The 14,876-nt window shown below is 45.4% G+C and overlaps 2 protein-coding genes across 5 annotated transcripts in view; one reads left to right on the top strand and one right to left on the bottom strand.

The window, feature by feature from the left end:
* Positions 1-14,876, top strand: part of CTNNA2 (catenin alpha 2) — a 398,693-nt gene that overhangs the window by 188,045 nt on the left and 195,772 nt on the right. Inside the window, exon 1 of one of the 4 annotated variants that reach the window (XM_083571205.1) lies at positions 10,234-10,360. The exons of the other annotated variants lie outside the window; for them this stretch is intronic. The gene's annotated coding sequence lies outside the window, so the exon portion shown is untranslated. Of the gene's footprint in view, positions 1-10,233; positions 10,361-14,876 lie in introns of those variants that run through there. 4 annotated transcript variants of the gene reach the window in all.
* On the bottom strand, positions 7,302-9,249 carry LRRTM1 (leucine rich repeat transmembrane neuronal 1). The gene has a single exon (XM_083571472.1). It carries the CDS (start codon positions 9,239-9,241, stop codon positions 7,673-7,675), a length of 1,569 nt encoding a protein of 522 aa, XP_083427598.1. The 5' UTR covers positions 9,242-9,249; the 3' UTR covers positions 7,302-7,672.

The raw sequence follows: 14,876 nt of genomic DNA, 5'->3' as shown, positions 1-14,876 counted from the left end.
CTGATTTTTTTTTTAGGAAAAGAAGGGAAGGTCTGGAGGAGTACAAAATATCATCGGGGGGGGGGCACTTTTTCACACACCCTTTTGAAGATTTTAATTAATTAATTAATTAATTAATTAATTAATTGACAAAGTGTGCCACTTCTCTGTGCCTCACCTGATTCCCTTTTGTCTTGACCCGCACTGTATAGCCAGGGCTCACGTAATGAGATGATGTCACACCACCGTCCAGCCAGCCGTGTATGTGCTGCGCTGTGAGGGCAAGCACTGCCATTGCCGCAGAACAGGAAGGGTAAGCGTGGAACCAGGTGCGAGTTTCCCCACTTCCAGTGCAGTTCCATTGCCACCTCTAGAGGGCAGCGTGGTGAGAGGGAAGCAGCACCGCTCAGTTCCCTGGGCAAGACAGTGATGCCCTCCTTTTCCTCTACACAATGGTAAATGCTTGGGCCCCTGTTTGCAAGTTCCCTGAAGCAGCACTGAAAGGGGGAGAGAGAGAGAGGCACCTTGTTGAAAGCTCCCAAAATAGAACTGTGAATTCAGTGGCCAATCTTGCTTCAGCCCAAGTTCCAAGCACTGGAATACTCTGGCTCTCTTAAGACGTTAATTATGCTATTATAGTACTATTAATAGCACATTTCAGGGGGGGTGCATTTTCCTACCCACCTTAGCTAATGACCATGCACACATCGTAAGGGGTGTAATCTACCCCATCTCAAGCTCTTATATTCCTTTTTGGTTTTGTAGAGAGGGAATTTAAGGACATAGCCCTTCTCATTAGGATCAGTGGTTCTTAAGGGCACTAGGGCGGGCTGGAGTTCCTTCTTTCTTTCTTTCTTTCTTTCTTTCTTTCTTTCTTTCTTTCGTCCTTCTGCATCGGATCACATTAAGCTAATTCATACCCTACCTCTCGTTTCTCTTTTTGATACTTCGCCTTTCATTATTTATCAAAAAGAAATTAAAGGGAGAGAAAAGAAAATCACATCTCCTCTTTCCTTTTCCCTCCCCTTGAAAATTAGAGTGTTATGGATGATCAATACTAGAGAACAAGAGCGGGGAGGCGGGGGAAGTGGCTTAACTGCGAGGAAAGGGAGCGTGTGTGTTCTTGAATACCAAAAATGGCATGATGTTCTTAATAAAAGAGAGAGGAAGAAATTGCATGCAGCTTGGAGATGCTCACCAGGTTTCACAACAAATGCATTCATTATAAAGCCAGACACAGTCCCATTTAAAAATAAAATAAAATCACAGTGTTCTTCTGTGTTCGTGTGGGTTTCTCTCACCCACCCACCAAATTGCATTCCCCCCCCCTTTTGCCTTGCCAGAATATTGTATAGTTTAATTTACCTCTTTTCCAGACTATTTTTCTGACCACGAGGCATTGTCTCCTCTCCTTCCCACCACCAGGTACCTATGCTGCAGCAAATGTACCTTTGGGCAGATTTTGATTTATTTTCTATTTTATTTTATTAGTATTATTATTTTTTTTAAAAAACAACCAAACCAGTCACTCCAAATACTTTTCTGGAATAAGGAGATGCTCCAGCTACACACCAGCTACACACGGGGGAATTAACTGAAATATTAACCTTTAGATTGCTGGCTTTCTCCAAACCACCAGCAAAAGAGAACAGACAAAATGAAGCAATGAATTAATGCAGGCTCAAGAAAAATGAGTGTGCACATATAGCTCTTTCAGGCTGGAGCCTTGGGTGTCTTCGCACTAGACTGGTATATGCATATGGCCAGGACGAGAATGTGTAATAAGAAATCTTGTGGCTTGTTGACCAATCATCCGTGAGATGGAAGTAAAAAAGAAACCTAATGGGTATGTGGCTGCCATTGCATTGGCTTAAGAAAGCTGGTCCTAAGCCATGGGTAGGCAAACTAAGGCCTGGGGGCCGGATCCAGCCCAATCGCCTTCTAAATCCGGCATGTGGATGGTCTGGGAATCAGTATGTTTTTACATGAATAGAATGTGTCCTTTTATTTCAAATGCATCTCTTGGTTATTTGTGGGGCATAGGAATTCATTCATTTTCTCCAGAAAAAAAATATATAGTCCGGCCCCCCACAAGGTCTGAGGGACAGTGGACCGGCCCCCTGCTGAAAAAGTTTGCTGACCCCTGTCCTAAGCAGTGGCACACAGTGAAATTTTCCATAGGGGAACAGTTAAGTCCAGAGACTCCAGCTTGTGAGGGCGATTTTTTTGGAGGATGGGGCAATGTGAACATTATGTGCCTCCCTCCCTAAGCCAAGCAGAAGCTTCCTGGACTTTGGGAAGGAGACGCCAGACCTCTGACAGGATGGTGAGGTCGGGCAGGGTTTGGGGAGGTGGTGGGGGAGCTTTTGGACTACCTAATCCCCTAGTCCACTGACCACACGTGCTTAGAGTGTGGCTGAGTCCAGGGCCTGATGATACAATGGGAGATCTGTTGTTCTGCAGGCTGGGTCTCAATATATTTTGAGTGATTCCCTCCACCATCCATAGAAATAGCTGGTTTTCAACAACAACTAAATAATAAATAACAAGCCTGGTACTCTACAGAGAGAAGGGATAGAGGTTAGAGATAGAAAAAAAATTCCTATTATGGCTGATAACAACAACAACAACAACAACAAGCCATGCCTGTCACAATAATTTCCTTAATGTGCTGATATTTTTATGGTTTCCATTTGCTCCTTGGTTCTTTTTTTTTTAAGTGTCCCTAATTTAGAGCTGTCATGGCTTAGAAGTATTAGGAACACTTCTTTGTTATCTGTACCGAGCTGTCAAGAAACTCATTGCGGGGTGGGACCCTGTAGCTGGTTCAGACGAAGTGCACCATGGTTGGTTTTTCCTGGCAAGAGCAGGGGGAGAGAATGTGATCTGGAAAGTAAGTCTGCAGACACCTTGAGGAGGAAGAGAGTTTTGTGTCTCTTCCCCTCCTTGCAGGAAATGTGGGGGGTGGGCAGGCAACATAACCATTTTTTTTATGCCAGAGTTTCCCCTTGGTGACCCCCTGATAATTGCTGCTTTGCGTGGTGGTCTGGTGGTGGTGATATTCCACAGGAGAAACTCCAGTGGCCACAATTGCTGGAGTTCCGCAGAAGAAGCTGAGACAGTTTGATTGATTGATTTTTGTAGTGTTACATTAGCTGTGTACCTGTGACTCTCCCTACTCCTTTTCTACTACACTTCCATACCGCCAAGAACAAACATACTCTGAAAAAGATAACAAAATACCCTTTCAAAGCATCCCCATCCTCATTACATCCTAATGCCTTCCAATCTTTCTTGCAAAAGACATGTGTAATTTTTGTATTGTGTTGCCCTTTCATCTTTACTTACACTTTCTGCAAACCCTTTCTCCTCTGCCACTTCCCTGACGCATCCTCTCCTCCCCAAAAAAACACCACACACCCCTGTCAAGAAGGTGTCAACCCATACTCTTCAGATTCAGCACCTCAGTGTTGTTTACTATGTACCTCTATACTTTGGGGGGGGAGAGGGGGAGAGAGAGAGATAGAGAAACACACACACACACACACACACACACACACACACACACGTACTCATACTCACTCAGCTTCACTGATTTCTTCCTTCCTTTTCTCCCATTGAATACATTTCTGTCCCAGCTATGCACCCTCTAAGTCATGTTGCTCCCAGTTCTGACAATCTAGGCATTTGGTATAAGTGGGGCTTTGTTCAGCATCCCTTTCCTCTCAGGGGCAGGCAGGCAATGAAGGAGCATGTTCTATGTGTCCCTCTCCGAAGCAACCTCTGTTTCCCTCTCTGAGCTGGTGGGATTACTTGCCCTCCTTCCCTGAGCAGGATCTCATAATCTGGGGAATATATTTATAGGTTTCTGCCTTTCAGCTGGCAATTGAGCGCCACTCCTTCGTCCACAATGGGGAAGGCAGAGATTGCTGCACCTACAATGCACAGCAGGCTTCCCACCGAGACCCCTGCAAGCACTCAAGTCAGTGGCTCACAGGTCCTCCACATTTTCTAGATGCAAAACATATATGGAAAGTGGCACCTTGGCACTGATTTTGCAAATTCTTCCCCTTTCATACTACAGAAGAGTGAGACCTGGAGGAAGATAAATCATTCCGAATGCGCATTCAAAACTCTTCACTGTCGGGGTGCCCAAAATCATGACTGTATGCGCTTGTGTAGGTGTGTATGTGTGTAGAAAAGACACATGCCAACAGGATTGATGCTTGTACCAGAAAACCTCCTGTGAGGCAGGGTTTAAATTTGGGGGGGGGGGGTGACTGCTTGTCTGCCTGTCTCATCGCCAGTTTAATTGGTGAAAGCAAACAGATGCTTTTGATACTGTGGTCAGTTAGTTCAGTGTGGGAATTAGAAAGAGCTCCGGTCAGAGCTCTCTCTCCTGTTGCTGCTGTTACACATGCACTTTAAATGCAGTGGTGTTTAATCAGATCTCTGACAGCTGCCTGGAAAGGTGGGAATGACTGCAATCTGATTTGGATTGCAGGAAATCAATGTTTGCCCTTTGGGCCTGCAATTATTAATTCATTTCTTGTGATAACTTTTCATTGTCTTGAAAGTAGCCCATGGAGTACTAGGGTGTGGATTGGTTGTTGTTGTTTTTTTGGCGGGGGGTTTGTTACTGGGTTACTTCTTCATTTGCCCCATGTGTTGGGATTTCCCATGTGTCCTGTTCTGCTTATTCTCCTTCTTTTACTTTACCCATTTCCCACCACTTTTGGTGAAACATCTAAAAGCAATTGACACTGCAATGGGTTTTTTTATGCAAAATTTTGACAACAGCATGCACTTTGCCTTTCAGAACTAGATTGCTAATACATTATGGTATTGGCTCATGCTGGTAAAGTAGCAGCAAAGGGAATGGACTTCCAAAGCATGACTCTGAAATCAAATAAAATCTTGCAGCACCTGGTTTAAAATTGCAACCATAGGAAGGGGCCAGACATCTTTGCTCATTTCTGCCCATTGGTGCTGCTACTAGTTCTTCTCCCCTGCCTGTCTGCCAGCTTTTCTGTCTGCCCATCCTCTGCACACCTGGAAACACAGCCAATTCCTGATCAAGTTCTTTCAGAGTCCCTAAGTGCCATCCTGTAACCTTAAAGCAAAGTCATGCAATTCTAAACAACCATACACATCCATGAAAATTCATGCATATGTCTTGCCACCCCCAACAATCTATCCATGTAGCAACAGGAGTCAAGGAGAGCTGCCCATTACTGGCAAGGATTGTATTGCTATCACTTATATATAGCAGTTCCACTCGAGTATTTCTCGTCATACCTCTTTGAATAAAGCATCTAAATATATATTTACACAAAAAGGCACTGCTGATAGCTTTGTACAGATTTATGGAGTTTTTGAAAGCTATATTCTCCAGATATTCACCAAGCAAAGTGCCCGAAAAGGATATCATGATTGAGAGGAATCTGCATGATTTCCTCTTAACTCAGAATTGCACAAAATATGTGTTGTTCTTAACTATGCCACCTTTGCTCCAGTAGGAGGCTGCCTCTAGCCATTCTGCAAATGCCAGAACCTTTAACTGAAGTCTAACAGGGTTTGGGACATGTACATTCAGTGTGGCATTGGGCTTTGCAGGGAGGAATGTGCCCTCTCCTAACTTAAAGCAGCCCTATTTATCGCTTGGGGCTCTGTAATTCAATTTAGGTTGTGCTTTATCGGTGGTTCAGGAGTTGGCCAGACAGAGTAAACATTGTCTATTTCCCTGCCAGGAGAAGGAACTGCTATGTGGGGAGGGGTTTGGGGGTTGGGAGGGGGGAGTCTAGCTGAACTCACACCTTGTATGCATTTTATGGACCTCTAGCCCCCTCCTCCACCCCACACTTTTATTTATTTATTGCATTTTCAAGCAGGTGTTAGCTATCTGCTTCCTACATCTATTTGCTTCAAAGCAGTGACATTTTGAGATAATTAAATGTAAGATACCACTGTGGCATTTGCTTCTGTCTCTGCCACTCATGAAAAATAGGCAAAGCATGTGTTGTTTGTGGGGGTGGGGGGAACCCACTCATCCTTAATTCATTTCAACGATAAACTATCTGATTATAATGAGAGAAATATGCACTTGCCTGATTTTGCATTTTACGGAGGGGGGAAATTCCACAGGTCTGGTGTGTAGGCCTGCATACTGTTCTAAAAGTGCACTTGGTAGATTTGGCCATAGCCTAGGGGGTGACAGGTTTAAAAAAAAACATGAGGGAGGGGGCTAACATAATGCAGCCATTTTTTTAGAGGGGCACTGAAAGAAAACCACCAAGTGGCTTTGATGGCAAGTTTTGCTGATTGTACTTAATGACACCCACTCAAGCAATGAGCCAGAGATGCAAAATGTGTGATCTCTCTCTCTCTCTCTCTCTCTCTCTCTCACACACACACACACACACACACACAGAGATTGACTAATAAGGCCACCTAGGGATGGGCTACGTCCCCCTGCCCCCACTTATTCTTCTTATATGGTCTCGCTGTTGCAACCAGAGGCATATTCTAACCTTTCTGTATGCAAAGATACCTTTGGTGCGTTATGCTGAGGATTTTACTCCTGAGCCACATGCACAGAGCTTTTGCCACTACAAATGAATCCCCCCCTCTCACCTTGCTCTGTGGAGCATGGATGGAATAGTTCCCCTTACTTTTGGGGGGGCTACCACATAAAACAGTGAATTTTGGAGGAGATAGTGGGAGACCTGATATAAGTCTTTGAGTCCTCAGAGAAAGAGGTCAAAATGGCAAGTTGGAGCAGGCTTTCTGTTGCTGTTTTGCCCAACCCTATCCCACCAATTGGAATATTGTGATGGGGTCCATTTTGATCCCCAATGAGACAGACAGACAGACAGACAGACAGAAAAGGACAGAGAGGCTGCATTTTTTTGTGCGAGGCTCTTAAAGCAACTTACAGGGAAGGTGTGTTTTTAAGCCCTCTGCAGTGTTGACAGAGTGACACAGCAGCTACTGGAACATCCACTTTTCCAATCAGACCAGCCCCTTGGAGACTATATATAGGTTTTACAGGTAGCATAATAAGGAGGAGAAAATAATTTTCAGTGCCCTGTATTCAAATTCACAATCCACATCATGGTACAACCAGCCACAAGTACCCAATAATTTTCGCACCATGAACCCATCAAATTAATTCAAATGTGTGTTTCTTTTTGGCTTACTTTAAACAGCTACATGAGCAAGAGAGATAAAATTCATGCTCCCTCCCTCCTCTCTCTCTCTTTCTGCCCCCCCCCCATATATTTCCATATACACAATCCAGGTAACGTACACCAGTCTGTAAAAACTGTAAATGCTATTTTGCTTTTATTTTAAACATATTTTTGTTGTAGTTTTACAAAAAAAATCAATAATTGGTACTTTTTTACACTCTGATTTTTTTTTCTGAATATTGACAGATCTGTAAAGAGAGCTGTTAATGTGAAATATCTTATTTCTTTTTGAAAGTTGAATGTCTTGAAGGTTTTAAGCCACAATAAAGCTAAAATATCAAGTCTCTCTTTTTTTGGGACAGCTCCTCTTTTTATTTTTTTAAACAATTTCAGCAAAGAAGGGCATTGGTAAGCAAACGTCAACCCTCCAACTGTCCTTTAATTTGCCCACTGCTATTTGGTTGCACACACCGTGTTAAATCCCCCACTGGAAAAGAATTAAATCACACCTCACATTCCCTTGCTGGCTGCTGGTGGCAAGTACAGGATCCATACTCATTAATGATCACCAGAGCACCTTCAATATGGTTGGGTTTGTAATCAACGTAATACTCCTGGGCTGACATAGCAGCCATTTGATGCATGGTTTGTTTTTGTTTTTGCTTCCTGCGCTGTGTCACAAAACACTGTCTCAGTTGCCTGAGGCTGGCAGGGAAACACTTCCATGAAACGTACAACACCAAAACTACTATGAGGAACGAAAAGATGAGGGCCATGGTCCCTGTGACCACCTTGTGGATCTGAACAGCATTCTCGGTGTTCTCGTTGGGCATAGTTACCGTGATGGCATTTGTCGTTCTATCCCCTTCGATATCCTGCACATCGTAGTTCATTGTAGCAGGGCTGTAGCTGAATGTTTGGTCACTGTTGTTTGCTACAGCAGACAGGAGGTTAATGTCCATCGTTGGGTCCGTTGCATCTTCGCATAAGTGAAAAGCATATACTGCATCTAAGACATCCTCACCCTGTGTGTATTCAGGGGTGGCACAGAGGAGGTTGCTGTCGTAGCGGCCTTTGAAGTTGCTCAGCCAAGAGGCCAAGGCGCAAATGTTACGTCCACAATCCCAGACATTTGCAGAAAGGCTGATGCTCACGAGGGACTTCCAGGAGTTTAGGATCCTCGGGTGGATGTAGGTGAGCCGGTTGGAATCCAGCTGCAGGGACTGGAGTTGAGGTACACTTTCAAAAACGTGAGGCTCCATGTATTCAATCTCGTTGCCCGAGAGGTCCAGTTTCTCTAATTTCCATGTCCAGTCCAAGGAATTCACCACGATAGTGACTTTATTCCTGCGTAAGCAGAGGGAGTGCAAGGAGATGAGCCTGGGGAAATGGGCCAAGTTCACTTTCACCAAGTCATTGTGCTCCAGGTGCAACTCGGTGAGTTTGAACAAGCCTGCAAAAGAGTTTCGAGCCAGGCTTTTCAACTGATTGTATCCTATGTCCAGAAACTTCAGGCTGCGGCAGTCTTGGAATATTCGGACAGGCACAAACTTGATGGCGTTGGACCGCATGTGCAACGTCGTCAGCTTCCGCAAGCCATGAAACAGGTTCGGCTCCAGAGCCTGCAGGTTGTTGTAGGATAAATCCACACTGCGCAAGTTGGGCATGGGCCGGAAGGTGGTGTTGGGCAGTTGTGTGATTTTGTTGGAACTCAGGGTGAGCTCCTTAACTCGCCGCAGCTTTTCAAAGGCATTTTCCTCCACTGAGCAAATGTGATTGTGATCCAGATATAGCCACGTGAGTTGCATTAACCCTGTGAACTGTCCGTCAGGCAGCTCGGAAAGGCTGTTGTACCGCAACGACAAGCCCATCACGCCCGACAGGTTGTGCGGCATCTCTGTGAGATTCAGGGACTCGCAGTAGAAGAGCCTCCCCTCGCACCGGCAAAGCTGCGGACACCCACTATTCACGGCTGGAAGCATTTTGAAAAAGAGACCCAGTGTGCACAGGATCAACCCTGGGGGCTTCCTCAGCAGCCAGTTTAAACAGACACCAATAAGAAGGAAATCCATTAGCGAGAATATCCCCAAATGCGCTCGAGAATGTCCATTGAATCTTTTGTCCGACAGTTCCCTTTACGAATTCTGCATCATATTGTATGTAAAACAGGGGGCGAGGGGGTGGGGGCGAGGCAAAAACAAGAGAACCATGGGGGCCAAAGATTTCACTTTCGGGGCTTTTGCCCTGTTTTTAAAAAAGAACAAAACAAAACAGCATGCAAAAATCTGTACAGCATTAAAGTTCAGAGAGGCATTCAAAAGGTACAAGGGATCTTGTCCATTTTAGCTGCCGCGGCATAGAAAAGAACAATTCTTTTAGAAAGAAAAAAGAAAAAAAAATCTCTCTCTCTTCACGAAAGAATGAAATTAAAAAGTGCCTTACCCACCCTTTTCCAGAGAGTGACAACCTCCATTCAGCGGCTTCCTTTGTGTTTGGACTTAATTATATGCAAGGCTCCAAAAGAGCTCTCTGTTGCTACAAATTCTGTCTCTTTCAGCGTTCTGTGAGGCTGGCAGGCTCACAATGTCTCACTTTGCTCCGTCTCAAAGGGCGAGAGGCAAGTCCAGCTAGCTTCTCTCCCCTCCTCTCCACTCTCCTCCCTGATTTTTAAGCTGACTCCCAGGACCTTCAAGTTTCAGAAGTATGGGCATAAGGCTTGATCTTCCTTCCTTCCTTCCTTGCCTTTTCCCCCCTCTCCCTTCTCTCCCCCTCTGTTCTTTTTTTTTCTTTTCTTCCCTCCCTTCCTCTGCGGTTAATACTGTGACGTGGGGAGGGAGAGAGAGGAGGGGGAGGGCAAGGAGAAAAAAATGAAAGGGGGGAAAAAGAGAGAGAAACCCCTTCCAAAAAACCCCCAAAAAACAAAACCTCTTTACTTAACGGCTTCCCAGGATTTGACATTCCCTTTCATGTCCATCCTTGCAGACGCGGGCGGCGGCAAGCACCAATTTTTTTTGTTTTTGTTTTGTTTTTTATTGACTCCTCTGATGCAGCTTTACCATTCCTTCCCTGACCGGACCGGCGGCATAAAGATGGCTTTATTCCCCATTGCTGGTTCGCCTTGCTGGTTCGGAGATGCTTAAGATCAGAGAGCGAGAGCGGCAGCCCAGGATCCCTTCCTTCCAGCAGAAGCAGTATGTAGCTACAGCACGCAGAGGCACCGAGCGCTCACTGAGCGTCGTGAGCTCTCGGCGATTGTATGCCTGCGCCGCGCTTCGCAGCAGACAGGGGCGAATGGGAAAAGGGGTGGGCATTAAAAAAAAAAAAAAAGCCAACATTTTAGTGAACCAGTAAAGGGATATATGTTCTCTGATGAAATGGAAAATACTTTAAGCTCCGCTCGCCTTTGCTCAAACACACACACACGTATGCACACGCGCGCGCGCGCAATCGACAGCTGCAGCGGCGAGGCATTTCTTAAGGAGGCGACCAAAACAGGGACCCCTTTCCCTCTCCCCCCCAGCCGCTCCTCTTTGTTTAAAGGGTCCCAGCGCATACGAGTCAGGCTGGGGGGGAGGGGAGCTTTCAGGAGAGATGTGTCCAAATTACGACATTTGGAGGATATTTGGTTGCTCGAGATGAGGCACTGACTTTCCCCCCTTTTTTCTTTTCTCGTTTTGTTCCTGCGGGCGAGAAACGTGCGTGGCGCACACCCCATTCCTTTTTTGCCTTCTTCTTTCATTTTGACGCCTGTTTTGGAGCAACGTTTCTGTCTTTTTGCGAAAGGGGGGGGAGGGTAGGAGGCTCATGCAACCATCACTGGGTTCATGTGGGAACGGAATACTATTCGGGCTTCGTACCCTACTGCATCTAGGTGTTTAGCATATGCTCTTGCTAATGACATCTTTGTGACAAAACAAAATTGCAGCGCTATACGCTACAGCATTCGGAAACGTGATGCGTGCGTTTTGGATGCAAGCATTTGGGAATCTAACTACCATGCAGTTTACTTCGTGTGTGTGTGTGTGTGTGTGTGTGTGTGTGTGTGAAGGGGGTAAAGCTGGAAGGATTAGACTCCCAGCCCTCAATGACTCTGCTGTTGTTTTGTTCGATAGACTAAGAATTGCCTGCCTGCTAATTTTCGACCTTCATTGGATTTGGAAAAGGCCATTGTTGACAGGCGTTTTTTGCATCCTTTAGTGACTTGGGGAACAAGTACTGCTCTGTTGCCAGGGAAATACTCTCCAATCTTTCCCCTATCCCCCCTCTTTTCAACATACCCCCAAGTCTGCTGGTTGCCAGTACTTTCAGAGCAGGTGGTTCACGCCTCAGTATTTTGATACTTGATTTCTCGATCCTGGCACAGTTGACGTGTTTATTGAGGTGTTGCATAAAATAGGCATGCCAGGTAATAAAAGGGGTGCTCGTTCGAAAGCTGCTCCATTGAGGAGGGTTTTGAGATGGTGGGCTTCTTCTTGTCCTTTGGCTAGTATTGACTGAAATCTTGATTTCTCCTGAATTTGCATTTGCTGTGATGCACCATTGAACAGAAAGGAAAGCAAGAAGATGAGTTAGAATTGCAATTTTGGGAAAATCCTCCCAAACATCACCTATGGAAAATAATGTCAAAAATGTAGAGAGAAGAAGCATTCAGGCACAGTGTATTCAAAGCTTGCATTTATTATTTGGAAAGTTCGGTCTACACTTTGCAACATTTCTCATTCATTTTAATATACATACCTGGGCACTTAAGCAAATTCAAAGCCTGACTCCCAGGTGCATCTCTTTTTGGGGAGGTGAGGAAGACTCAGACTCCTCCCCCTGTTTCTTTATTCCCTGCTCAGGTGGACCTTTGCTGCTGATCCTGTCCAGTGGAAGCAATGTATACAAAACCAGCATGGAAGTTGGTAGAGAGCAAGGAAGGCAGGCAGGCAGACGAAAGGATGTAAAATTGATTGCCAAAGGCTGCACAGATGCACTGGGTGGCAACTTTCTGTATCCTAGGAGTGAGTCATGGTAAACATGGAAGGTTGCTTAAGTCACAGTGGATGTGAAAGGCATTGGTAATGCATATCTTCAATGGGTCAAGTGGTCAACCTGAGTTCCTGCTCAAAGATTTTGACTCTCCTCTGCAAATGGAGACGTGGCAAATCTGCCTGAAAGTTTCAAAATTGGTGGTAGCAGTGTGTGGTAGTGATCAGAATACTATTTCAAAAACCTCTTTCGCATATTTCAGTACCTGATTGCTTTAAAGATATGGAATGCTCAGATGAGCTGAAAAAGACACAGCCTCTCTAAGGCTAAAATCTTAGGAGTATAAAAAGATGCCTTATAAACCATTGGAGTCCATGTGGTGGTAAACAGCAGAAAGATGTTAAAACATCTGATGCGTGGGCGCCACTACAGAGAAGGCCCTCTGCCTGGTTCCCTGTAACCTCACTTCTCACAGTGAGGGAACCACTAGAAGGCCCTTGGCACTGGACCTCAGTGTCCGGGCTGAACGATGGGGGTGGAGATGCTCCTTCAGGTATTCTGGGTTGCCCTTCAAGAATGTAACAGGGAAGGATGGGGGCAAAACTAGAATTAGTTGCCTCTGCCTGTCAGTGGCTCTGGCTCCCCCTACTGTTGGCCTCCCTACCTTCCACCCTGCTAGTCCTAACATTTAACAGGCACCATTGCTTCCAAGGGAGCCAACAGTCTCAGGTTTCCATGTTAATATTTTTATTTTATTTTTTAATAGCAAATTTAACTAACAAGAAAAATTAAGTGGAAGAGGAAAAACAACAACAATCTTTGTGTGTATTCTTTAAACCATGTTTATGCATCATTAAAATGCTGGAAATCTGCAGTGCCTAGAGTGTTGGGTTCCCTAGAATCGTAGAGTTGGAAAGGACCCCAAAGATCATCTAGTCCAACCCCCTGCACTGCATCACAACTAAAGCATCCATGACAAAGAGATCTGGTTTCAAAATTCCTGTTAAACCATTAATTCATGGGATATTTTTAACAGATCATTACTCCCTGGTCTTAGTTTCCTATCTGCACAAGAATACTCATGGGTGACCTGGATTTTTGCTTCCCTTGGGATGACTTGTGAACAAGAGAAGAACCATGCAAAGGACTCTTTGTAGAAGTGGTCTCTACAAAGTATAATTCACTTGTGCTAGTTGTGGGACATAGAAGATCAGTCATTTAACAGACATGGAAGAAATGTATCTCAGGACCTGCACAGAACAGGATGTGTTGTAGAGCTCCCCCCCCTCCCGATTTTGTTTTTTTTTTGGGGGGGGAGAAGCAACCACTGGAAATTGTAACTAGGAACTGATGGAAGGTAGACGGGAGGCCATGTGTTAGATACAGTCATACCTCAGGTTACAGAAGCTTCAGGTTGCATTGGGGGGGGGGGGGTTATGGACCGCTGAAACCCGGCCCGGAAGTACTGGAACGGGTTACTTCCAGGTTTTGGCAGTCGTGCATGTGCAGAAGTGCCAAATCACAGCCTGTGCATGCACAGACATGCAGCTGCAGGTTGAGAACGTGCATCCCGCACAGATCACATTCGCGATCCGAGCATCCACTGTACTAGACATGCATCTTTTCTAGAAAAAGTTGCTAAGAACTAGAATAGAAAAAAGCAATGGTATTTGAGAAGGCAGTAGAGGAAGAGTTTGCATCCCTTCCTTATCCTGCCTTCGCTGGTTCCAATTAAAAGCCTCAAGTACCCACTATTTTAGAAAGAAGCAGCATGTAACTTTCGGAGAAATTTTACAGAATTCCATGGATATCTATCTAGACAGGCTGTTCTCTCCCCAGCATTCCAAGTGGTAACAAATCAGCAATGTTCTGTGTCATCTTTCCTCCAGAAATCATTCCTGGGCTGCAGTCCTTTGCATACCTGGTAGCAAGTCTGATTGGATTCAGTAGAGCTTAGTTCTTAACAAAGGGGAATAGGATTGCACCACACTGCTACTTTATGGTAGCACTTACAATAAACAGATTCTGACACAAGTAGTTTGCAGCAGTTGCATCCTACCTCCTAGGTGTTGGACCCAGCTCTTGTGAGCTTGATGACAGAATTGAGACACTGGTGGTGTATAGCAAGTAAGACCGGTGAGATGACTTCATGACCTGAGCACACCTAGCCCAAGAAGACAAAGAGACTGTGGTTTAATTCTCTATTAAGAAAGCACACACTTGCAGGTGCACTGAGCACACACCCCGTTTTGGCGACTAAGTAGCTGGTATCTCCTCCCCAGGCTTCTGCCCTGGGCTGGACTGCTGGAGTAATGGCGTGACCATGCCTCCATCCAAACTTAAGTACCCTCGCCTGATGGGGCATTCATAAACAACATGTGGTTTCTTCTACATGGAAGTTGCTGCTCTGCCTGCCTCTTGAAGCCCCTCCTGATCCTTGGAGACAGTGGAGAAGGGGGCGGAGGGGAATCTTATCATCCTGTTCCTCTCCAGAACAGTCTCTTCCTCCATTCCTGCCATGTTCTGCACCTCCTCTTTCCATCACTGACTGCTTAGATTCCCCCCCTTCTATTAGCCCCTTCCCTTGGATTAGCTTCAGGGGGCCCTGACTCTGCCACACACTCCTCAGAGACCTGCCAGTCCCTGACATCTAACCCAGAAGCTTTTCAGGAGGATTCTGGGAGTTCCAGCTTATTACTGCAAGGAAGATGTTTGCTCCCTACAATACCTTCCTTT

This window comes from Podarcis filfolensis, assembly GCF_964270895.1.
Source record: "Podarcis filfolensis genome assembly, chromosome: 9".
Taxonomy (NCBI): domain Eukaryota; kingdom Metazoa; phylum Chordata; class Lepidosauria; order Squamata; family Lacertidae; genus Podarcis; species Podarcis filfolensis.
Note: the sequence above shows the minus strand (reverse complement) of the source record. Positions and strands in the feature narration are given on the sequence as shown.

Excerpts from the sequence above, each read along its gene's own strand:
- LRRTM1 (XM_083571472.1), bottom strand. The coding sequence starts at position 9,241 with ATGGATTTCCTTCTTATTGGTGTCTGTTTAAACTGGCTGCTGAGGAAG.